This window comes from Rousettus aegyptiacus, unplaced genomic scaffold (genome assembly GCF_014176215.1).
Source record: "Rousettus aegyptiacus isolate mRouAeg1 unplaced genomic scaffold, mRouAeg1.p scaffold_m13_p_13, whole genome shotgun sequence".
NCBI lineage: Eukaryota > Metazoa > Chordata > Mammalia > Chiroptera > Pteropodidae > Rousettus > Rousettus aegyptiacus.
Window position 1 is genome coordinate 62,407,315 of NW_023416288.1, and position 25,031 is coordinate 62,432,345.

Below are 25,031 nucleotides of genomic sequence, written 5' to 3' on the forward strand. Positions count from 1 at the left end.
CCAGACAGAACGGCCCATTGGGCTCTCTCTTTCCTGTGATTCCATTGCCTCCATCATTCGTTTGGCATCAGCTCTATGCTAACCTGTTTTTATTAGTTATTGTTTCTCTCTGTATACATCTGTTGGCAAGACAATGTCTTTGAATACTTACTAAATTGAACGTAGTAGATGCTTAATAATTGAATATGACAACTGATCACGTTCTTCATGATTTTCAGAAACTTGATCACATTCGTACTGGCTTTGGCCTCCACAGAATGAAGAACCCTGAAGCCTCTTACGCCGTTCCTGAATGAAGTACGATTTCTCCACGACATTCTTAAGGCAGTACAGCCGAATGCTGTATGGCAGTTCAGGCGTGTTTTATGTGATGGTAAAATAGGCTGTTTCTTTCCTAGTAAAGGTTTCACAGTCAGAAGGACCTCCATGTGAATCCAAACTCCGGTGTGCCACTTGATGGCTTGTGTGCCTCGCTTTCCTCATGTGTAAGACACTAATTACTCGTTTCATAGGGTTGTTGAGAACTAGACGTGGTGACCTAAGCAGAGTCTGGCACTGTGCCTGGCACGCAGTAGGTACCTAATAATTGTCAGCTGCTTTTCAAAACAGACTTTGAATAAGAGGTTTGACGAAGTCTGGTTGGGGTCACAGATGTTAGACTGAGGTTCTCAGGAAACAGAAAGGCAAGCAGAGACGGCATAGATCTCCTTTCAGGAGCGATTTGCTCCTGCCAGGAAGCACATCATTCGCCAAAGGCCTTCAAAGATGTAAAGATTAGAGATAAAAGCCATGAAATCAGGGCAGATGGACTGGCAGGCAGCTTCCTTTCAGAAATGCGGCGATGGTCAGAAATGGCACTGGAACTGCACAATGACATACGAGGTGGCTGCCGCCGATTCAGTGCATTTGGTGAATAAATAATCCCGACTGTACCACTAATCAATTTTAAGGATACTAATATATGACCAGGGACAGTATGATATGATGTCATCACCTGACACATTTCTAAACCCCTTCAGGAATTAATAACAGGCTCAGGCCTAGCAGATCACAGAGTTGCAGGCCCGGTCAGGGTCACCCAGAAACACAGACTGCCCTCCCTCCACCCCATCCCACGACAAGATAGAGCAGGACAGACAGCCTGAGGAAGAAAGGGCCTTTCATTTGCCCTCACAGTCTGGGAAACCTTTGGGAATTGTTGTTTGCTGTAACTGAATCTTTCAGCCCAAAGGCCTTCCAGGTTGGTCATGGAAATATCTTTAGTTGGAAGAAAAATATTGATGTTTGTGAGAGAAAAATAAAGAGTTAACCAAATTATCAAAACACAAAAGTTGCTGGAAGAGAAATAATTCCTAAAACTCAAAGTAAAAATTTACAGTGGAATGCCTTCTCTAGTTTATGGACATGAAAGCTAACTGTATATGTCAAGAAAACACTGGCTTAAATGGGAAACCAGAAGACTGTGCCAGAAAAAGATAGAAATAAATGAGAAATGAAACCATGCATTGTTAATTACTTAAGTAACTTCTGCAGTCTTTAAAGAGCCATCAGGGGTATCACTAGGTATTTCTAGGGGTAACAGACAAGAAGGAAGTCCTTTCAAAAAACTGTCATTTGTAGGCCTGAAAAAAAATTTACTTCAGTGACTGATGTCTAAGGAAAACCACTGTTATATGAAAAAACAGGCATGGTGTGTGTGAGTATAGAAATGGGAGGGCGTGAAAGGAAATGAGGTAAAGAAGCCGGTCCGGGAGGCATGCAGCAGATAAGATGGCTGAGGATAACAAACCAGGACCAGAGAGAAAGAGGACAGACGTGCAGGGCAACGAAAGGAGGGTCGTGAAAAGAACGTCACTATCGAATGAACAGGAAATCCAGGTAGCCCTCACGACAGCAAGACAAGGGGGAAACAGAGAAAAAGTGTTTCTCTCCCAGCGGTTCCGTTTCTGTTATATTAGCTGCTTCCGGGACATTTAATCTTCCTTTTCCGTGTTTTCTAAGTCCATGGCTTTTGAGTGCATTTAAAGGATTTATGGATTAAAATATGTATTACATCTGGCAAGTACTGAATATTCTCATGAAGCCAATAGCAGCCTCACAGGTGCCCTGATGTGACAGGCACTTCTCAGCATCCGAGGTTTTCTCCACATTTGCTAGGCAATCTTGGAAAATCGATTTTCTGTAATACCTTTCATAGCAGTGGCACTGTCTGGGTAGGACCGTGTCACCGTGTCTTTGCTTGATTTCATCAGGGAACTCCTCTTGCCCCCATCCCATAAGGTGAATGCTAAAAAATGAATTCATTACCTCACTAGTAAATTTACTTTACTAGTACTTTATTAGTAAATGTATTTCGAAATATATTTTGGAGATATAATTTCATGATTCTCTCTGGAAATTACTGGATTGCCCAGGAACATTAATAAAATCGGGGTTTTGTACTTTAGTGTCCAGAACTACCGTGGCTTATCATCCTGCAGACTGAGCCCCCAATGTGGGGCTGAACCAGCTGGCTCCGAGGCCTGCTGAACTGACCGCGAGGGCTTTAAACGGCAGGAGAGAAATGTGTTCAACAAAAGCTTGTGTAACATCTGATCCAACTGTAAGAGAAAGGCCGGAGGTGCCCAATACATTCCCAGAAAAATCACTGGGAAGAGGGGTGGCAACAACATTCGAGGTCCCCAAAGTCCATGTACCAGTGGATAGGGTGTGGGCAATATGTGCGGTGTTGACAGTTTAAAACAAGAAGTGGAGCCAAAACGATGGCAGTCTCAGGAGAGTCACCAAGCTGTCCGAGTTTACAACGGGTGTAGAAATGAGTATGAGGCCCAATCGGGAATGACCCAGTTAGAAGCAGAGATTTATTTTTCTGTTATTATTTTCAAAATTTTTATTGCAGAAAATTTCAAATAGGCACAAAAGGAGACTAGTATAAGGAATACTCACTGTCCCCTAGTTTTTCAACCCTTTTCTTAGCACAGTCTATAGAGTACCATTTAGAAAACAAACAGTAAAACCTTCTAGGAGCACATGAACGGCAGAATTAAACTTGCTTTAGGCGGCGAGACACCTGCAGACAGCTGACTGGAAAGTGGTAACAGACAGCTGGAGGGTTTGACTGTAACGCAGAGAGAAATCCACCTCGAAAAACTTCATTTTGATCAAGTATTTATCCTGTCTTTCCTATCTGGGCTGTATTTACCATAAGCGCATTGTTCACAGGGACAGGTTTTTAATAAAATAATTTTAGTTTAAAAAAGGTAGAAGAGAGAGATCGCCACTGTGCAATTCTTAGTCAAACAGGGGTCTGTACAGAACCATCAACGGTTGCTAGAACCAGTAGGCGCCGGGGCGATGGATTCCACCGCCACAGGGATCCACCTGGAAGGGCGGCCTCTCGGTTCCTCCACCCAACCGCTGCTTGCGTCCTTCCTTCTCCAAAGGTGGGCCCCTGCAGCACTCTGCCAGCATCCATTTGCAATGGGCGCAGTCTGCCATACAGAGGCCCGACAACAACACAGAACTTTGAAAAGCACTGGGCAAGGTGAGCCGGCAGAATGTGCCGCGGAGGCGCAGCTGGAGGAAGAATGTCCCCCGTGCACGCACTGCTGCTGGGCGTATGAAAATGTCCCTGACATTCACCCAGGGAGAGTTTACAAACCGTTCAGTGAACATGTCAGCACACTGAGTGCTAACGGCATGCATGTTTATAAAAAGCAGACCTTACAGTCAGCTTTTAGTTGAGCCAAAGGGAGGGTAGTTCATTTCCCCGATATTGCCCCTCTAAACTGGAATTTTTGATGTGCTTTTTATAGCAGATTTACTTTCCTAATTACGTCTTTTTTAAGCTAATATGAAAACTAATTTGTATTCCTTAAGTACTCAGCAGCTGAGTGGGGGTGGAGGAGATGGTCCAGGCTTATGCTGGCTTGCTTAGAGAAACTGTACAAGGATTTAAAATGTGTCACAAGTAATCTGCATGACAGATAAATCTGTATGTGGCAACTAAGAGTTGATTCTATTTATATTTATAAAACCAACAGGCCACTTCTGTCTCATAGGGCTGCTATGAGGATAAGTAACATTATATTACACGACTTAAATTCTTGAGAAAAAAAGACACTATCTAAATTTGAGGTAGCATTGTTATTTCATATAGGTTCTCTCTCAGGAGTCAAAGCCACCACGTCGCAGCTATGAGAAGCAGACAAATGGAAGAAGCAAGATTACAGGTCTTGCCCTTTGGTCTCCAGAGTCGCTGAGAATGGAAGGTGAGCCGCCAGCTCAGTTCCGGCCCCAGGAGTGCCATCTACACTCCACGTGGTGCACGAAATGAACGACTCATATACACACTCTTGGCGCCCGAGTGTTCACGTGCCCTCTTGTTAGGCTTGCACTTTTAAGGAGAAAAGTGCTCTCCAGTCAAAGAGCAGGACCATGAAGGCTTAAGAAAGGGATGGCAGGGAGCGGGTGACAGTCCTAAAATTAAAGTCCTTTCTCGTGGTTACAAATGATTATTTTATTTTGTCAGGGGGGTGGGGTGGGATGGGGGTAGGGAAAGGATAGGAGGTTCTTGGAGGAAAAAAGATTTTAAGATAAAAGGCAAAGATGGAAGTTTAAGTAACATGCCGGAAGGACTTTTTCCAAAAACATTCAAGCAAATTTCCTTTCCCCTTCCAACAAGGCTGAAATAGGAACTCCAATGCTTACATAAGCAGTCAAGACATTTCCAGAGGTTCAGACCAGTCTCTGAGACCGTGTTCCTATTAAAACTCGCTGTGAAGATGGACTATTTGTGTGCCGGCCAATATGATGGCTACAGAGCACCTGAAATGTGGCTGGTGTGACCGAGGAACTGAATCTCTAATTTTATTCGATTTTAAGTTTAAATAGCCAGACCGCTGCTCTATAACCCTTCCAGAGCTTCCGGCGAGCCAACTCCACATTGTAAATATGCTTCAGTTGCACACGTGATAAGGGGTGCCTTCGTTTAGATGGAAACTCGATCTGAAATCAGATGCTCTGCATTCACCTAAAATATATTTTCCTGACATTTCCCTTATTTATTACCGCAGGTTTTTGTTTGTTTGTTTGACCTATGCTGTCCCACCCCCAAAACTTCTTTTAACACCCCCCACCCCCTAGGTGAGAAACTTTACCAGCATTTGAGAACAATACTGTATAGCTGTACATTATATCGCTACAAGCAGTAAGGAGAGGCTGGGCTGGAAAAAGTCAGAAGAGTTGCTGGATGCCTCTTTATGGGCCAATCTGATAGCAGGGTCTTTGTAGTCTCGCTCAGAGCAGTGTCTCAGTTTCCATATATAGACACCTTCAATGATTCTCAGATCCAATTGCTAGGTTTACAACAGAAAAGATGTTTTTATAGATTTCACTTCGAAAACTCCATTTACGCTCTGAAAGTCTCTAAATTGGGGCCTTTCTAATAATGACGATTTGGTGTAATTATAATGTCACAGTCAGTTGTGCTGACAAAGCCAAACCAATATGTCTCCTTGCTGGGCCTTTGCTCTCAGTCTCACCAACAGGAGGAGAAAAGAGGCTTTGTCAGGAGCAGATGTGCAGTGGGAGGCCCCAGGAAAGCAGATCTGTTGAATGAAGCAGGTGCCACTTAGACATTCACTTTACTGACTCCAACCACAACCTCCCCTTCATTTGATACCCTGCTCTTGGCAGGAGGACGGAGAGAGAGCATCACACAAAGGGAAGCATGTCTATCCTGTTCAGATTACTGCTCTGCCAGGCTGCTGCTGCTGGGCTCTGCACATTTGCTCTTTATTAAGCAAATGGCAGATCTGGGAAGTGAATCCCTATATTTACACAGGTAACCTGAGAGCCAGAGGGCCCCAAACAATACTGGCTGCGATGTGCAAGCTATTAGATTTAATAACAGTGCACTGACATTCCTTCAAAATCCTAATGGAAGAATAAATAAAAAGAGGAAAGTCCCCTTTACCCAAGAACCTTAAAACTTCATTCTGAAGAATTTTTCCTGTCATAAAATTCTAGGTCATATGCGAACAGTGAGTAATCCCCTTTTTACATGTTAAGTTAAAAAAATCCCACTTTTTCATCCATTTAATTGGAGTCATTTAAAGTTGTTCAATTATGGCTCTGGTTTTGGTACACTTAAAAAAAAAATCCCTTTACAGAATATTACCTGCAACGTGGCACCAAGATTCTGTCTTGGTTACAAGGAGCTGGAATCATCTAAGATCAGAATCTGTCTTTCGAATACAAAGACTCAGAAAGATCTGGGGACCTAAAGGGAAGGAGAATGAGATAACGAAACATGTAACTTGGCCTTAAGGACACTAGGAATGGTGTCCATCTGCCAGATGGCAGGTACCTTCTTGGGAATCTCTGCCTAGAATGTCCCTGGCTCATCGTTTCCCCAAGCTGAGAATACCTAACACAGTCAGACCAAGACAGGCCATTGTGGCCTGACAACATGTGCTAATTCCCTCTGGGGCCTCGAGGAACCAGCTCTGGAGGCATTCAGCTTTTAACACGGTAAGCATCTAAAGCTACATCTGAGGGATATGGCCACGGCTCAGATGAGTCCTAAGAATAAAGACCAGTGTATTTACAAAGACCTGACATGTCTTTGTAAAAAGCCCATTTTTCCAACAGTCTTTAAATCTTCAAGTAGCAGAGCCTAGATTAGCAATTCCTGGTGTACAAATCATGAATGCCTGTGGCCACACCAGTTTATAATGGTATTGGGAGGTGATACACCCCTCTGGACTTGCAGACTGAGCAAAGAAAAAGATAATCTGAACCCACAAAAACACTTTCGAGAGGCAGTCCTGTTCCTTCTGAAGGTATCCACAGGTCAGCATCTTTGCAGGACATAAACAAAGGCACTGAAGAACCCTGACAAATGGAAACCCCTTCTGCTGCTGGGGGCTATGTCTGATGAGGGGCAGGAAAGGCCTAATAATTCGGAAAACTGAACCTCGGATTTGCCTGGCCAGCATGCCTGAGGGACAATATGCTTCCATAAGTAATAGCTTTCTGAAATGAGGCTTCTCAGCAGGCGACTCACTACCTGCTCCCTCCAAATGGAGGCTTACAGGACCAGATCCTCAGAATGTGTCCCTGAAGTGCTAATAGTGAACCCTTGGAAGATTAATTCCCTTCCAATTCAGTGTGAGTGTTTAATACTCACAGTGGTAGTAGCTAGCAGTTATTGCATGCTCATGATGCCCCAGGCACTAAAGAGAATAGGACTAAATACTGTCTGCTGTCCCTAAAACTAGTGACATCAACATATCTCCCTTGCAGGAGATTGAAGAGTCAGAAAAACTGCCATTTCCTTCTGAGAGCTATTCTGGAAGGCAATTTGGACTGCAGGAGGTCATTCAGAAGGGAGGAGGGAGGAGGACAAGCTTCAGCGCCATGGTAGAGCTGGGTGGGTAACAGACATGGGGCAGAGAACTGTAAACACCTTTTGGTATTCTAGAATCGAGGGCCCCATCACCCAACTCCATGTTCCCATTTCTTAGAAGCAGCCATGCTTCATTACTATTAAAGAAGAAGCCATCACTTTTGGGTGAAATCTGAAATTCATCCAATGGTAATGGCTTCTTTCAGCCTTGTAACCCACCAGGCCCTGAATATTTGATCCTTTTCAGGGTCACCATAAATCCATGACAGAGCATGGCCTGAAGACGCCTGTATCCCGGAAGAGAAATCTGTACTTGTGAGGCAGTGACGTGGACAGGTACAAGTGGCCTGGGGAATGAAGGGACTAGGAAGTGGGTCTAGGTGTCGCCACTGCCTCCTGTCTCAGGTTTTCCTGCTTGGGACTCTGCGGTGCACAAAAATAGGGCAGTTCTTGAAACCCTGCTGCCCAGCTGTTTACTGGCTGTGGATTACTGCAGTCACATGGTAGTTTTTTTTTTCTCTCTCTCTCTTTTAAAGCAAAGCCATGCTGTCCGTGAGCTGAGAAGGTCACAGGGAGGCAAGACTGATAAAGTATTTGTGTCGTCCTCGTCTGTACAGAGGGGGCACGACTTGCCAGAAGACCACAGAATTTCTCCTCTGGCCTTTAGATCAGCATTATCCAACAGCATTATCCAACAGAACTTTATGCAATGATGAAAATGTTCTGTATTTACACATCCCACTAGCTACACGTGGCTATTTAAATTTAAATACGAGTAAGTTAAAATTCAATAAAAAATTCAGTACCTCAGACCATGGTTAGTGAACACTTTAATTTAGTGTAACCAAATTTTAAATTTTATTTAACTTTAATTAACTTGCATTTAAATTCAAATAGCCACAACACAGCCAGCAGCTACCTTATTGGACAGCACACCTTAAGATCTTAGTTTTAACACTATTTATTCGTTCTCCTCTGCTAAGATTTATCATGACACTGACTTCTAAAGTGAGTAAAAATATGGTTATGACCATTCCTCAAAACAACCTTGCAAAAATAGTGACCCACACCAAGTAAGTTTAATCAGATGAATAATAAATAACCACTTTCCCTTGTTTGATACCTTCTTTACTCCCAGGTTGAGTAATGCACAGAGAGCTTGCTTAGCAGTAGCAGTGGTGGTGGTAACAGTAGTAGTAGCAAAAAAAAGAAAGACTGGAGGAAGAAAGATAAAGATGAAGGTCCTAAATAATTATGCTCAACGCTTATAGTTAAAAGGGAAAACAGCAAAACTAAAAAGGTTATTTTCCTGGTGTGACATCTACCAATATGTTTTCATTAAGATAAATAAAACCATTCATCTCGATGATTGTTAGCAGACTTAAGTGAGGTCTACACTGTCTGCAAAGAAAGCGTGCCTCCCAGAGTGGCCCATGGGGGACCCCGTGACGCGCCCTGTTCCGAGGCGCTGCATCCATCCCCCTGCTGCTGCTCCCCAGTCAACCCCAGCTGCAGGCCCCGTCATGGACGCACCCCTCACCTCTTCTCTTTCTGAGTCACAACTCAGAGCCCCCCTCATCTGTTCTAAGAAGTAATCTTTTCAGGTCTCTGAGTATGCCCCCTTCATTTAAAAGAGGCCTGTGATGCCAAAGGGGACACAGCCATCAGACAGATGAATCTTTATTTACTTTTTCTTACAGACAGGCAGTGCTTCAGCCTGGTCTGACAGCATCCTAGGATCTTAGTTTCCCTTCAGGTCTCTCTATCAGCGGGAAAGAGGACCAAGTACCTTACAGGAGCGAGGCCTAAAAACCCGCAGCCGCCACAGGCACTGCTCTTTGGGGACTTTCAGCCTGAGATTCTCTTCTCACACACAGCACTGTAGCTCGGGGCTGCCTGCTTCAGGTCCTGGGGGCACTGAACTCACTGTTTTTGGATTAAAGGTACAAGCAGCATCATAGTATCAAAGAGCGCAACACCTTTCAAAGCTATTATCGTGCTTTACTGCACTCTTACGATTTATTCAACACATTTATTTATTTAAGCTTTAATTAAAATACTGAGGCAAAAGTGATTGAATGCACTCTAGAGAAGCCTACCAGCACCCTTTGGGGGGAGTGACACTGACATATTTCCTAAATTAATTTAACATTTACCTCTCCACTGACTCTTTTGGGAACAAGTCCACATGCTAATGTGTCCAGAGGATGAAGACCACAGAAAAAGAACGAGAGATGCAGTTTATAGTTTATCAAGACGAGAACTGGCATTTCATCTCATTTTTTAAAGAAGAGCTGGAAAAGGACATGTAATAAGTAATAACGGATGACGGCAGAGATGATAATAAGGGAAGAGTGAAGAAAGTCACCCCTCATGACGGAAGCTGAAATACAACGCAGTTGTGAGATTTAAAGAGATAATGCCGTTCGGAATGACAAAGGTCACAGTAACCGCTGCAAACTATGTGCTGGAAGAGCATGACAGTCCTTGCCCAAGGAGTGTGATGTAACCAAATGCAGGAGCCACTGAACAATGTCACCTTCGAAGTTCCTTCAGTTTCCTTCACTCGAGGTTACAGAAACGGCTTCCGATCTATTCCCATTTTTACGTTAGTCACCTCTGGAGCCCGCAACTGCATAAACCCTGCAACTGCATAAGGTAAGCTTTTGGATGTGGTCTAAAGACAGGAAAGCAGGGTCCACAACAGTATAGTGTTCTCTGTGCAACTTAATGTATTTGAGAGAAGGATGGAGAAGAAACTGATGCTGATAGCTGATGATAATTTCATGTTTACGATGTATCTATGTGCTTAGCACTTTACAGGAATTTTATTTAATGCTCACAACTACCTTATGAGTGTGGAACTATGATTATCTTAATTTTACAGTTAAGGATCAAAGAGGTTACTTTGCTTGCCCAAGATCACACAGCTTGGTAATGGTGCAGCTTTTAGAGTATCTAGCGAGGCCTGCAGGTCCTCCCACTCCCTTTGCCGCTCCTTTTACTCTCAGTGCTGTACTAGATACCCGCCAAGTGAAATGACTCCACCGCTTTCTATAGCAGAGGTTCTTAATCTTTTTGGGGAGAGTGGTGGGGAGATGGGAGATATCTCTGATCTATTTGTGTATCTGACTGAAGTTACATATCCCAGAAAAATACAAAAATTTCTTGTATAGAATTTCTTAGAGCACCCTAGGTTAAGGATGTCCTAATAGTTTTATAATACTCATAAAGTAGGTTTTTGGAGAAAATTAAATATACACATTGACTTCTTCAGACAAAGCTGGGTTTACCTCTTTGTAATCAGTACAGAACAGACCTTTTGGCCATCCTGTCTCACTTGGGAGGCCTTGCAGAATAGAAATGTGTGTTCCAATCTCTCATGCAGGGATCCCACCCAAGAACGATGCTCCCTTTATCTGAACTTCATGTTTTTATCCTCATCTATCTACTCTTACATTCCTCTTGCTAAAAGGATCAATTGTTAAAAAAGGTATTCCATTGAGCACAGTTGAGATTAAATCCAACTGGGGAAACACATACTTTAGAAAGCTTTAAAATAAGGTCAAAGAAAAATAGGGAAGTAGAAAGGTAAAAACATGTTTATTGTGAAGAGAAGATAGGATTTAAAAATATGTATATGTAAAATTGATTTAGTTTGCTTTGGTAGTTGGAATGGGTAGTAAAATGTATGCCTGTTTTACAGGGCAGCAAGATTGAGTGGGGTCTTTTATTTGTAGGACATTTTACGTTGAGGAATCTTCAGGGGATCCTCAGCAGCAGGACTGTGGCTGGGCCTGGGCCACAGTGAAGAGGGACATATTACACTGAAGAGAAATGAGAAGGGCTGCTTTTTCTGTAAGTATAATGTTAAATGCCTTGTAATCAGCTTTAATTTTTAAACAGACCCAGTCCTTTGGTCTACTTCCCTTCACTCAGGGTATGAGAAGGGTAGGTGGCCCCAGGTCTTAACCAGGACGGCATAGGTAACAGATGGTCTCTGGGTGCTGGGCAGAGGAGAAGGACGTACATTCCAAACTCTCTGCGGGGACCCAATCAAGGGCTGGAGGCAGAGCCAGGCGGATGGCGCACTGAGGAGCAGAGGAAGCAAATTAGCCACCAGCTTGCTCTACACAGAAATGTACACTGTCCTGAGTCCGTTCCCACACTCCCAGCCCCACCTCCTTGATCTCTATTTCCCTAGAGATGGGTGGGAAGGCTGGAAGAACCCTGGCATAAATTGAAGGTAGCAGGAGGGCTGGGACAGGGGCTTCCAGGAGGTGAGGAAACAACCCTCCAGGCTCAGTTTACTTCCTTCTGAACATCATCTACTTCCTCCCAACATCTCCTGGTTCTAATGAAATGACAATAAAAAGACATGTTCACTGACTGCAAAGTGATCTGCTTACTGAAAATACTTAGGTCTGACAGCCAGCTGCCGAATGGTTGGTTCTGTGAATTCTGCAACTGGAGAAACACAGACCAATGGGCTCCTCCGGGCTAGCAAAGGGAAGCCTGTATGTGTGCGTTTGTGTGCTCACACTCACTCATGCATGCTCAGAGGGGAGGACTGTTTGCTGGGCAGGGGAGCATTTGGCGTCAGAAACCACTAAAGCATCTCCACAGCTATCACGAACAGCTGGGGCAGACAGACACTGTGTGGCGAAACTGCACAAAGGCAGCAGCCTCTGGCGGGGTGAAGAGAAAGGCCTGACATTCCTAAACTTATTTGTTCAACATCAGGAAACAGTCATCACTCTAGTTGTGCAGTCCAGGCAGAAAAAACTCACATCAAAGGCAACATAGCAGAGTGGTTTAAAAACAAGTTGACTGAATTAAATTTCACTCTTTGTGTGAACGTGGTCAAGTCAGTAAATCTGTGTCTCAGTTTCCCCACATTAAATAGGGATAATAATATTAATCTCAAAGGGTTATTCTGTGTTTTAAATAAGTTAACATATAAAACACTTAGTGGAATGCTTGTACACAGTAAGCATTACATAAATGTTAAATAAAATTAATGGGACAATGGAATTGAGAGACAGATTGTAATGTGAATAGTGGAAAAGATTGCTGATGTCCTATTTTGGAGTATTCCATAAGTGGGGTGTGCTTCATTATCATCTATAATATATATATAAAAAAAGAAATTGAAGAAGTTGGAAAATAAAGGGGGGGGGGACAAATTAAAATTTCAAAGTGCAGGACATGGGCCTCCAAAGAATTCTGCATACACAAATGGACAGCTACAGTTTCTTAGTCTAGAAAGACACACCTGGTTTGGTCTTAAGAAAATGGACACCGTTGCAGGGATAGTGTCCCACTATTCGCTTCATCGCGGCAGCATTAAGAGCACTTGCTTTCCACCCCTGGTCCATCTCTGTGATGACGAACACTCCCTAGAATCCTGAATCCCCAGCATCATAAATCACCTAACCCCCTAATCCATTAAACTTACATACAATTTCTATACGATAATTTTTTAGTATATATAAAATCAGCATAGCCTCTATCACTAAAAAAAAAAAAAAAATACTCTCAGGACAGTTTTAAAAAAATAAATTCACACCTCAAGATGTTGTTCAGTAGCCATGGCTAGGGTACAACTGAAGACTACATCCCCTGCCCCAGGGAGAGCTGGGCAGAAGGAGAGGAGGAAACTTACATTAGTGAATTTTATATCTTGTTAGCAGGTCTGTTAAAAGTCTTGGTACGATTTTTAAAAATGACTAAAATGACTAAATGACTAACGGCTTATTCTTCTGCATAAACTTTAAAATTAAACTCCCCCCACCCCAAAATTCTCTGGAATTTTGACTGACCTTTTTTCAATTTGGAGATAAGCCTTTCACAAACTGCTAATAATAATACCACAATAAAAAAAATACTGTAGTATAAAGAATAAAACAAATAAATAGATGAATGAAAACATAAGAGCCCTACATGAGACCCTATACAGTCTATTTAGGAATTCTAAGTATGATAAAAATGACATTTAAATCACTATAGAAAGAATAGATTTCAATCTTTTATGGAATAAATGGTGCTGGAATAATTAGATTATGTAGGGGGGTGGGGTGGGGAGTATCAATCAGATTCCTACCTAATACCATATACTAAAATAAATTCCAGATATTTTGTAGTATTTAAAAATGGGACCAGAGAAAAACTGGCATATAGTTAGATATTTATCTAATTTGGTTCTATGTAAATATAAAAGTAAAACAAATAATTAAGAAAATAAAAATGGAAGTAAAATAAAAATAAACTGAGAAAACAATTTGTAATACACACAATAAAGAAGTTATATCGTTAATAAAGGAAATGTTTTTCTAAATCAATCAAAGAAAAATAAAGACTCCAAAAGAAAAATGGGTGAAGAACACAAATAAACAAATACTAAAATATATATAAAAATATGAAAAAAAATGAAAATATCTACCACTAATATAAAAAATGAAAATTAAAACAAGATACAACTTATTATCTACTAAACAGGCCTCTCCAAAGGAGTGCATTATGCTACAATCCAATGCTGGTAAAGGGTAATGAAGCAGGTTCTTAATGATACTACTGGAAGTACAAGCAATTATAGACCATGCAGAGGGCAAAGAATCAAAGATGTGGGAAAGATTCTGTATAAAGATAAACAGCATTATTTTTACTATAAAATTATTAATAACAAATTATCAACAGAGAATTGGTTAATATGAATAATATGATATACTAACTAGCAAGTATTAAAGTGATCCTTAAAAATATGTTTAATGACATGAAAATGGTTAAGATTTCCAAAATTAGTTATAAAATAGTATAGATGTGAAACTAATTAGGTTAAAAAATGTTATGAGAGGGGAAAAAAGGGCCATATTTTAAGAACTCAAAATATTAACATTCTGTGTAGTAGGATTATGGATGATTTTTGTAATCAGGACCAAATAACCCAAACCAAACCAAACAAAAACAACAACCAAAAAACCCCAGCAAAATTATGTCTCCCCTTTTTACATGAGGCAACTTTAGAAAGTGTCAGCCATTTTAGAAAACGTTGATACTTTCTTAGTAGCTCTACTAAGAGGTTTGATGGGCCAATAGTAGAAGCAGATGAGTCCCATTAACTTTATTGATTAACTAAGAACTTGTTATCTGTTTTGTTCCCCTACCTAGCTTTTAGGAATGAAAGATATCTGCCTGAGTCTGCAATAAAATCTCAGGCATAAGAGCACTTCTGAGGTGGCCAAGTGCCAAGATAATTCTTATTTTTCATTAGTTTTGCTGAAATAGGAAGAAAGAGAAAAGATCTGTATATCTGGTTCCCTGACGATTGCTAGTAGTGGGTGGCAGGGTTGGGTGAAAGGTGGTATCACTCAAAGAGCTCTTGAGCCTGCATGAACACGCCTTCATCGCCTGGAGTCAAATCAGCACAGGGGCTCTGGGCTGTGAGGGCAGAGTGAGGGGAAACCAACGGGCATTTAAAAGTTTGCACAGCCTCTTATATTAAGGTGTGCTGGGAGGAAAAAGGAAGGAATAACTGTGATAAATAAGAAAAGAAAAGAGATAAAGGAAGAAATAATTCCAGAGGCCTTTCCCAGACTAAGGCAATTCTCTCAGTATTTCAATGAAAAGACAAGCATCTGTGAAAATCTTTTAAGTTGAACCAAACCATGAAACTCCATCCTGAGAGTACAAAGACTCACTGACAATTAAAGAAGGGAGAACGTAAATGAAATAAAGTGCTAGTGCCTAAGTAGTCCCTTTGGTGTTGGGGTGGGGTAGGGTCCAGGAAAAAGGGGAAGTCTTCAGGGTGCAAGGTCTCTGTCAGGTCTGCCTTGCTGACCTGGGATTTGAACTTCTTCCATGCATGAGGCATTACCTTTAACTATAGGACACTGCTTTCACATCCTCACACTGCCCCAGCCATCTCTCACTGGTCAGGACACTCTACCAAGCTGCACACATAATGGTCCTCCATACCCTCTAGCTCTATCCCACAAAATGCTGAAACTCCTTCTGTCTCAGGCTGAACAATATCCAAATTGCTCTTAGAAGAGTAATCTGCTATTAGGATTTTTATTTAAATGCTACTCTAGAATCCGAGATGTATTTCCCTCCCAGTAATGTCTGTTCGCAAAGAGCACCTTGTTCTGCTATCATCTGGTTCTTCCTGATAATGAACTTGGTCTACTGGCAAACTCCATAAGCTTGTCATCACAGAAGTGACAAATATTGGTAACAAGACACGATCTGAAAGAATGATGAAAAGAGAACTCCTAAAAGTCTAGCTAGGTACAAAACTGGCTGGTTAAATGGGAAAAATCGGGTTCTAGTCACAGAGTAAATGCTATAGCACTATGGATAAAAACGTCAGAAGATAGGAGCATCAGAATTATTTGGATCATATCCAATACTAGATTCATTCTTTGGATTTCTAAGGTAAAAAATGGATTTTGGATTTCCAACATGGTCTTCACTTAAAATTGCCAGGATAAGGCACAACTCAGTGGTCTTAGCTGACATAGAGAAGCTGTAGAGAAGGTAGTAACTCTAGCTCGCAAGTCTGAGTTCAGCACGTGTGGGCAGTCACAAACTGGGGATGGCCTGCTTTGGGGAACTACTGGCTTTTAGGATGTAGACCAGAATTTTAACACACATGCAGCCAGCAACTTGAAATCAATACAACACAACCCAAAGCCACTAAAAAGAGGCAGCTTCCAGGAATCAATAGTGGTGGGTGTGGTTCAACTTTATCCTATGGCTGAACAGGTCTACATGGCCAGAGATCCTGAGGGTCCTAGCCCTACACTTACCTATATGTTCATCCACCCGAAAAGGTGAGGCTGGGGAGGCCATAACTATAAAGCAATCTGTTCTCCTGGCCCAGACAGGTCAAGGCTATTAGAAAGGATAACAAAGTCTCCTATCAAACCCACAAAGAGTAGTATTTTCAGCAGTTCCATAGTGAGTAATAGCAACCACACTTCAGAAGAATGCCACATAGCCAGATATTCTACTTTTTGTTCAAGGTAGATTAGGACTCAGATGAGGGAAGAAAAAAGTAAGGAGACAGGGGAAGGATTCAACTAAAAAGGGAGGTTTTCTTTAATTCTATCTATAGTCCTTTGAATTCTGAAAATACATGGCTCTCTGACATGCCCTTTACCCTGCAGTGTTCTAGCTAAGACAAACTCTCTCTCTCTTTGGGTTAGTTCATGGAAGCCCCTAGCCCTACAGAAAAAGCAGGCTATAGTTCTGGTATTTGATATTTCTTTGTTTTTGTTTTGTTTTGTTTTTAAATAAAATGATTCTCAGGAGCCACAATGGCTCTTTACATTTCCTATGTTATTCTTCTCTGGGAGACAGAAGTACCCTCTTCTTCCCACTTTCAAAGGAGGACACAGCATTGTGTCTTTCTTCAAAGATTTTTCCAACTAAAATCTTATTCGATTCTTAGGGACTACCCTAAAAAAAAAAAAAAGTACCAGGGACTTTTTTTCAGCCATTAATGCCATTAAGTAACTTTCTACCTAAATAAATGTATGTTATTATCTATCCTCTTTCCAGGACTTTAAATAACGAATTTCCAAAACCACAGAGTACCTTACAGAAATGTCTAATCACTATGTTGTACACCTAAAACTAATATAATTTTGTATGCCAACTGTAAGTGGGGAAAAAAAACCCCAGAGTACTAATTTGACCTATTTAACCTAATTTTATATATATAATTTTAGGAGTTTAACAAGCAATCACATATTGCATCCCACAGAGCAGGGCTGGTCTTCCCCTTTGACCCCGACCTCCGGGGCACTCCCTTGGGCAGCCTAAGTCCTGGCGACTGGCTCTCAGAGCCTGCCAAGTAGGTCCAAAGAGCTGGGCTGCCATTGTAAATTTTTGCTACCATATTTCTATGAACTTTTCCCCTTTTGTTTATTCAGGATATCATCAATATCCAGGAAGTCAAGGAACTGGGGAAGAAGGGGAGGGTGGCAGCATGTTGCTGACTAAATCCAGAGGTCCTTGGTGAGGCCACATTTAACAGGAAGCAGAACCCACAGCACCCGCCAGAAAAGCCCCTATCACGGCCTGCTAGCTGATGCTGTGGTGACAGGGTGGTGCCTTTCTCAAGACAGTCAGGACATCCCACCCCACCACGGTGCACCCACCCGCCCCTGGGAGAGTCTGCTACATTAAAGACATTGATCCGCCCCATGGGAGAGTAAGGATAAAATATGCCCCATGGTAGTAGATTTTAAAGTACCTCAGTCCTGCCATAGCAAAACAGTCACTTTTCAAATAAGCAATTCAGTTAGGTAGCCATTCCCACGGCATTTTTTTCCACCCAGGAAACCCCAAGTCTCCTACTAGTGAAAGGAAGCAGAGGCTCCTAGAATTTTCTGAGGCATCAATTGCCTACCAATAAAAAAAAGCTCAAATCAAAGCTCAACCTCTTTGTGAAGGGTTTGTTGTCAGTCATGTCATGAAGGTTTAAGTGGGAATGAGGAAGAAATTCAATAAAATATTTATGCTCTCTTACCATTAGCATCTTGGACTCCAGTAAGTGCTCCGACGGCTGCTGCGGTTTCCCCAGACAAGACGATTTGTCCCCCGCCTTGCAAGGTGGCTTCGGCCAGGGTGGCGACAGCATGGGCGGCAGCTTCACTGCGGGTACAAGAAGTGGAGGGAGGGGGTGCGTACGTTGAATAAGGGTACAGCACTGCAGCAAGAGAAACCACCCTTCCGACCCTTCTTTTGACCTTCTGACTCCACAGTTGTGAGCCTCCCAGCAAAACACATGATTCCAGTGCAACTGGACAGAGCGAGAAGGATTTTTAAATGATAATAAAAATAGAGAAATCCCAAGTCTTATCTATTTATAAATTTAATGTGAGATTTTCTTTAAACCTAGGAAATGGGTGTTTGAGGATAGAAGACACTCAGCATAGTCTCTTCTTTATCAATATCAATCGAGTGCTTATAAGCCATAGTGGAAACTCTGATCTATATTCGCAATGCGAAAGCCATTTTGGTTGTCGATCACAGGTTTTCTTTTTTTCTTCTCTCTTTACAGTAACACAAGGCAGACCATGTGAAACTGGCCTTTTATAACCAAGGATGGCTGATAATAGGAAGAGTCAGCAACCTGTACTTGCTATTCAATTAATATCAAAGAGTAACAATATGGTTTATACCCATGATTTCAAATGCAAAGTCATGGTTGACTAACATCCTGTAAAGTCCAACTCTTTTTTGCCTTACTGTATATGCAGGCAGCACTACATTAAGACTTAAATTTTAAAATTATCACTATAAGCCCAAAGTCCTTGACTCTAGAAACACAATAACATAATAAACTTCCCTTCACTACAAAGCGAACGCTCTGTAAAATAGATATTAACCATGTTTATAGTTAGCACTATTCTACCAGTTTGTGTCCCATTTTTTTTTCCTTTTTCTTGCTATGCTTTTACTATATGCATGGATACCCATTTTTATTGATTCAATGATGCTACAACTATAAAATGTACAACTATTTCATCAGTAAGAAAAAAAGAAAAAAATTCCTGACAATTTTAAGATTATAATTTACCATCCAAATTTCAGCAATGTTAAAGTATGATTTAGAAAAAAAACAAAACAAAACATTAATCCGGCACCTCTCCTGGGAAAGTATCAGGTACACTTTGCAGTTACTGAGGAAGTCTCAAAAGTGAGCAAGTACAGGAGGTGAAGTCACTTAGTTTAGCATAGGTGGACAAAGTCCTGGGTTTGACACCAAATAAGCTAGTGGACTGAGCCACAGGCTTTGCCATAACTATGGCAGTCATCTCACAGTCACAAGCTGTACGCAGGGTGGGTGATGGGCTGTGGACTGGTTGGTAAACATGTCACAACTGTGGGCAAAGCAACAAGTACCAAACTCAATAATGTCACTTTCATTTAACAGAGTCAGCAGACAAGTAAAGCAACTGATATAATCATTCCCTTGGGGTAGACTTCTTGGTCACTATAAGGATTCTAGGAAGCAGTAAAAAAAATGCAGTGAACAGAAAAATCTCATTAAATAGAAAATTCTCCCCTTCTTACTCCATACTTTGCTTTAAAATTTGTATGTCTCTGTGTTTTAAAAGTCATTTTTTTTCCAATTATAAAACACGAATAGAAAGGCTATGAAAATTTCATTAAGTATAAAAAATTAAAAATATCATAGAGATAATTATTTCCTTCCCATCTAAAACACAACTTTAAATAGATAATAATTATACTGCACAGTTTTATAGCCTGCCTTTTTTCACCTAACATTGTATTTCTCCCATGTAAATATTCTTTGACATTAATTCAAAATAATTAATACAAAAGTGCTGGTTTTCTCCCTTTTATAGTCGTTTAGCTATGACAACTTTTAATTTGTAGGCTTCTTTTGATTTAGTTCAAGGTTATGATTTTATATTTCGAATTTATTTGTTTCTGTAAAAAATTTTGGAACATAACTGAGGTTGAGCAAAAAGCTGAACAGAATCATAGAATTTTATGCAGCCCATGTAAAAGCTAAGATAACCCTCTATGCCAAAACACACTTCTTGGCGATGAAACCCACAGCCAGTCATTCCACAGTGTCTATAACATGAATTTAGAGCCAGAGGGGACCCTTGATCCAGAATTAAGACTAAGGCTATTCTTTACATTTTATATTTCAAAGGGCCTTATAAGTACTTATCAGAGATAGTAAAATAAAGTATGATTTAGTGCCCAGATCTTTCACTTTTAATATTTTTCTAAAAAACTTGTGCCAAATAATGCTACCAGCCAATTTTACAGTATCCAGCTATCAGGGATTAATGATAAAATATTTAACACTCTGACTTGAGACTTCATGGAAAGATGAAAACTATATTCTTTGGGAAAAGCCGTAGCTGTGCGGTATTTGAAGAAGGAAGCTATGTATGAGAATTGTTTACATGGAAATGGATCTTGGTTTACAGGTTACCACTCATCCCCCACATTTTATATCAGAATTTAAAGTAATCTTATTTCTATGACCATCGAAGGTGATGTCCCACCACTCTTGTACACCCTGGACACATGCTTGCAGTGTGGAATTTCACAGGCAATGACCAGGAGGGCAGCTCCCCAAGCCCTGACACGAAGGTGTACCTGTACCCAATCACACCCATTTTGTTATGTCTGAAGCTCTAAATATTTGAAGTCATTTTCTTTAATACTTTCTAAAATATGGCAAGGTAGAAGAAAAGCTGTGAACCAGCAACGACCTAAAGCAACCAGGGATGCCAGGGGTGAGGGGTCCACCGGGGATAACAGGTCCACAGGCAGGTGAGGTTACTTCATCCCATCAGGGGCCAGAGGTAAAGCAGCAATGACAGATCTTTTACATGACGCATAAAGACCACGGTGACTCTTGTGGCTGGCAGACCTATTTCCAAACCTATTCTAACCACTTACACTAGACTTTATAGGAAATGATCAAACTATACTGCTGAAAAAAGATTACTATTACTTAAAAGGTGAGTAGGGATTAAAATATCTCTAAGCTACCACTTTACAATTTTTTTGATAAAAGTGATCCCCCAACCAGTTACAAATGAGAACTTTCCAAAGACTTTTTATCTGCAAGTGTCCAAACTTTTCTACAGGAAAAAGCAGCAATTGCACAGTACCCGCCCTCCATTTCCATAAAGGATTTCTAATCTTGGTTGTCCATCCCATTTACTGGACAAATAAATACCAGTCCATATATTAAAGCCATATTTTATTTTAATAATATCTCTAATTTTAAGTTAATAGTATTTCCTTTTTTAAAAAAAGAGGTAATAGTAACTATTTTCTTAAAAATATGATTCACTTCTTTTTTTAATCAAAGTCTTCACAGCAGAAGAGTAGCAACTCTAATGCCTTGAGAAGAGGAAATCATCGTAAGCATTTGTTTCCCCACAGCACTGAGTCACAGCACGGGGCGTAGGAGACACACAGTAAAAATCTCGGTGTCAGTAACACAAGTGTACATTTCTACACTGTAGATTCAGTCTACAAATATTTATCATGTATTTCTGTATGTAAGGACTGTACTGACTCTGTGGAAGCATTTGTTTAAGAGGGAATATAAGTTAGGGCAGCTTAACCAACAAACTGAAACTTGAAATTAATCATTGTATCACAACGACCAAATGATTTCACTTTCTTTCTTCTCTGGTTGTTCAGGCTGAATAGCTCTACTGTTTTTTTGTTTTTGTTTTTATTTTTATTTTTGTTGTGATGCTCTGTTCTTCATTTGTTCACATTGATTCTTTCCTCGTCTCCTTTCGTACTTGGAAAATAATTAAAATTAACTAGTTTCCAGATGTTATAATGACAATTTCTCCATAGCCCCTTTGGGCAATTATAATGCCAGGTTGAGCTAAAGGCTGTCTGAGCCCAGGGCCCTTGTTCTGACTTGGTACACAAAACTCTTAACAGCTTGGTTGACAAACTAGTCTGTCCTGCATCTGTCCTGATGCCCTTTTCCCCGCTAACAGATGACGGGGCCCCACTGCTGCTTCTTCCCCACCTGCCGCTGCATGCAGCCTGCCTCTCTCCCCTCACTCTGTGCCCACATCTGCTGTTTCTAGCGCAGCAGAGGTGCAGGTGATTATTAGAGAACCATGCCTGTCTCATCTGCACCTGAAACGGACCGGCTAAAAGGGAGCAGCTTTAGGAAATCATTTTGTTACCAGAGGAATGAAGACCAGATTTTTTAGTGTTTTTCACTAAGATGACTTCCAGCAATAAATTCTGTGGAGAGGCTGGAGTGCTTCTCATCCAATAGAGAAGCAAATGCAAGGGCTTGTGTCTTGAGCCCGATCTTCCTGCCCTTAGACAGCGAGTTACCTCTCCTGGAATCAGAAAGCCCCGGAGGTTTCCCTAACTGCTGCAGTCTAGCGTTTGCTACCGTGCCTGGTTTCTTTACCCCCGGCAGAGGCTGCAACACACCATCCCCCAGCACTCATCCGGCGTTGAACTATCTGATTGCAAGCAGATTTCAACATCTCTTTACTCCTCTGACATGCCATGGTGAAACACATTCTCCTTCCTTTGGAGTAAACACTACAGCTGCCTCAGCTGCACCTGAGTTTGTTAACAAGCCCTCAGGGGAAACCATTACCCTCCCTGCCTTTAGAAATAAGCTCTGGTCCTGACACTTAACGGGAGTCAGAATGTGCCTCATATTTTCCACGATATACAGGGTTCCCAGGACACTCACACTTCACGGGAATATCCAAGGTGCTGGCTCAATGGAATCAAGTTTTGCTGGTCTTTAATGGTGGCCAGTTAGGCCCCGTGCTACAGTGAGGAGTCACCAGGTAAAAGAGAGGGAGGCTCTCTTTCTGGCCATGACTTTCAGGAAGTTTATCTGTCTATGCGTCCTCTCACAGAGGAAGGAGTGGGATTGGGCCAAAGTGTGAGGAATCAAATAAGACTTTCATGTTACTGAAAAATGACCTGGTTTAATGGGCTAAGAAAAAAGTTTCAATTCCAGGTCACTTAGGGACTCAATGGGTAAGTCAGGGAGGATATGCATGTGTGCACTTCAATTTTCTATACCTAGTCAACCAAGTCCTGGCCACGCTTCTTTAAAATCAATCACTTTACTCCATTCTTACTACTTTAGTTTCCAAGCCTTTAACAAATTGCACTTGGATTGCCTCTTCCTAAATGGACTTCTATTTCTAATTTCATCTCACTATAAGCAGTTGTGAACAGACAAATCTTAACTCAATCTCCCAAATAGTATGGTTTCATTGAGGGCAGACGTTATATTTTAGAGAACTCTTTATTCACAACCTTACCCAGCTGAGTGCTGGCACGTCACAAGAATTCAATGACCACTGGAGACTAACAGCTACTGTGCACAATTATAACGGCAGCTCTCCCCTGGGACAGGAGCTGATTTAAGGGTCTCACGTGCACTGAATCTTCCAATCCTCACAACACCCTACAAGGTAGGTACTGTTATTACCCTCATGTGACAGAAGAAGAAGGCCTGGGCTCTGAGTTCAAGTCAATTACCCCAGCTCAGACACCTAGTGACAAAGCTGGGATTCAAACCCAGGTAGTCTGATTTCAAGATCCACACCCTTAACTATTAGTTAAAATGCCTGGGTCCATCGAAAATAAAATTGCATCAGCAATGAAGAAGAATGATATGGAGGTGGTCTTTTCTATCAACAACCAGTGGATGGAACCAAGCAGGAAACAAGACAATTTAGTTTTGGAAACTATCCCTTACTAGAATATCCCATTCTGCAACACCTTTCCTAAACATAACTGAAGAAAAAAATTTCAATTATTTTTCTCAATAACCTGAAGCTTATTTTATTTCAAAGTCATTGATAAGCAAAGGAAAAACATTTCCTGAAATGTCAGTAAAATCAGTTCTCAACCAGCTAAACATGGATTAATACCTCTAACAAAAATCAGTTTCTTTTGTAGGGTGAAAGGAAAATCAGTCCTGAAGGTTTTTGCTTTGTTATTTATTATATCCTTTAATTCAGGGGTCCTCAACCACCAGGCTGCCTAGACTGGTACTGGTCTGTGGCCTGTTAGGAATTGGACTGCACAGCAGGAGGTTAGCGACAGGCAGCCGCTCCCCAGCACTAGCATCACTGCCTCAGCTCCACCTCAGATCAGCAGGCATTAGATTCTCATAGGAGCGCCAGTCCCTGGTGCCAAAAAGGCTGGAGACTGCTGCTTTAGCCTCTTTAAAAAAAATACTCAACCTCGCTGCTTTTGGTCTATTAATAGGCATGAAATAGGATAAAGCAAGAGACCCATATCCCTTAATCAATAGGCTTGGGCTGGAAGTCAGAAAAGCTGGACTGGTTGCTGGGGGTGGGGTACGGTTGGAATGGGGTGAGTGAGGGCTGATATAACCCAATTTACAATATCCTAAGGACTATGAGTATTAGGCTCCAACTGCCAATTGTGACAAACTGAGGTATAGCATTTTTCTATAACTGTAGACAGGGACAGATTCGCCACCCTCATTTGTTCCCCCCGCCCCTGCCTCCACCTGTTGAGTGCCATGGTGACTGTAGCTCCCTGCTGCATTTCCTGAGAAGCTGCCACTGCAGCCTCTGCCAAGGATGCCACTGCCTGGGTGGCCTCTGATGCTTGCGTTGTCTGGATGGTCATCTCACCTCCTTGTAACGTGGCCCAATTTTGTTCCACCTGAGGCAGAAAGGACATGATAGTAAAGAATCAAAGTCACAAAAGAATTATAATTTTTAAGTCATTTTCCTAACTAAATGCTATGTGCTCAGCTAAATACATATATACTTTTAAATTAACATGACTTACAATGTACAGAACAGGATTTTTAGTATGCGATCTTGTATGAAAAGGGGGAGAATTATAATATATATTTGAATTTGCTTATATGTGCATACAGAAATTCTAGAAAGACAGAAAAGAAACCATGGAAAATATTTTCCTCAATATTTTGGGGCCAGGGTGGCAGTGGAGGTTATAGGAATGAATAGCTTGGATAGGAGACAGAAAGCAGTATTTTCCACTGTATTATTTCAAATAATTTTTGAATTATCAATGTTACCTATTCAAAAATTTTAAT

General features: G+C 41.3%; 1 protein-coding gene across 19 annotated transcripts in view; it reads right to left on the reverse strand.

Moving 5' to 3' along the window:
• NRF1 (nuclear respiratory factor 1) overlaps positions 1 to 25,031 on the reverse strand; it is a 118,631-nt gene that overhangs the window by 12,637 nt on the left and 80,963 nt on the right. For 17 of the 19 annotated variants that reach the window (XM_016148704.2, XM_016148698.2, XM_036230923.1 and 14 more), the window contains 2 exons: positions 24,474 to 24,631; positions 17,946 to 18,070 (listed from right to left, as the gene is read on the reverse strand). In XM_016148704.2, coding sequence (XP_016004190.2) covers positions 17,946 to 18,070; positions 24,474 to 24,631 — 283 coding nt within the window. Of the gene's footprint in view, positions 1 to 92; positions 5,610 to 6,181; positions 6,284 to 17,945; positions 18,071 to 24,473; positions 24,632 to 25,031 lie in introns of those variants that run through there. The other 2 variants (XM_016148708.2, XM_016148709.2) reach the window with 2 other exon arrangements.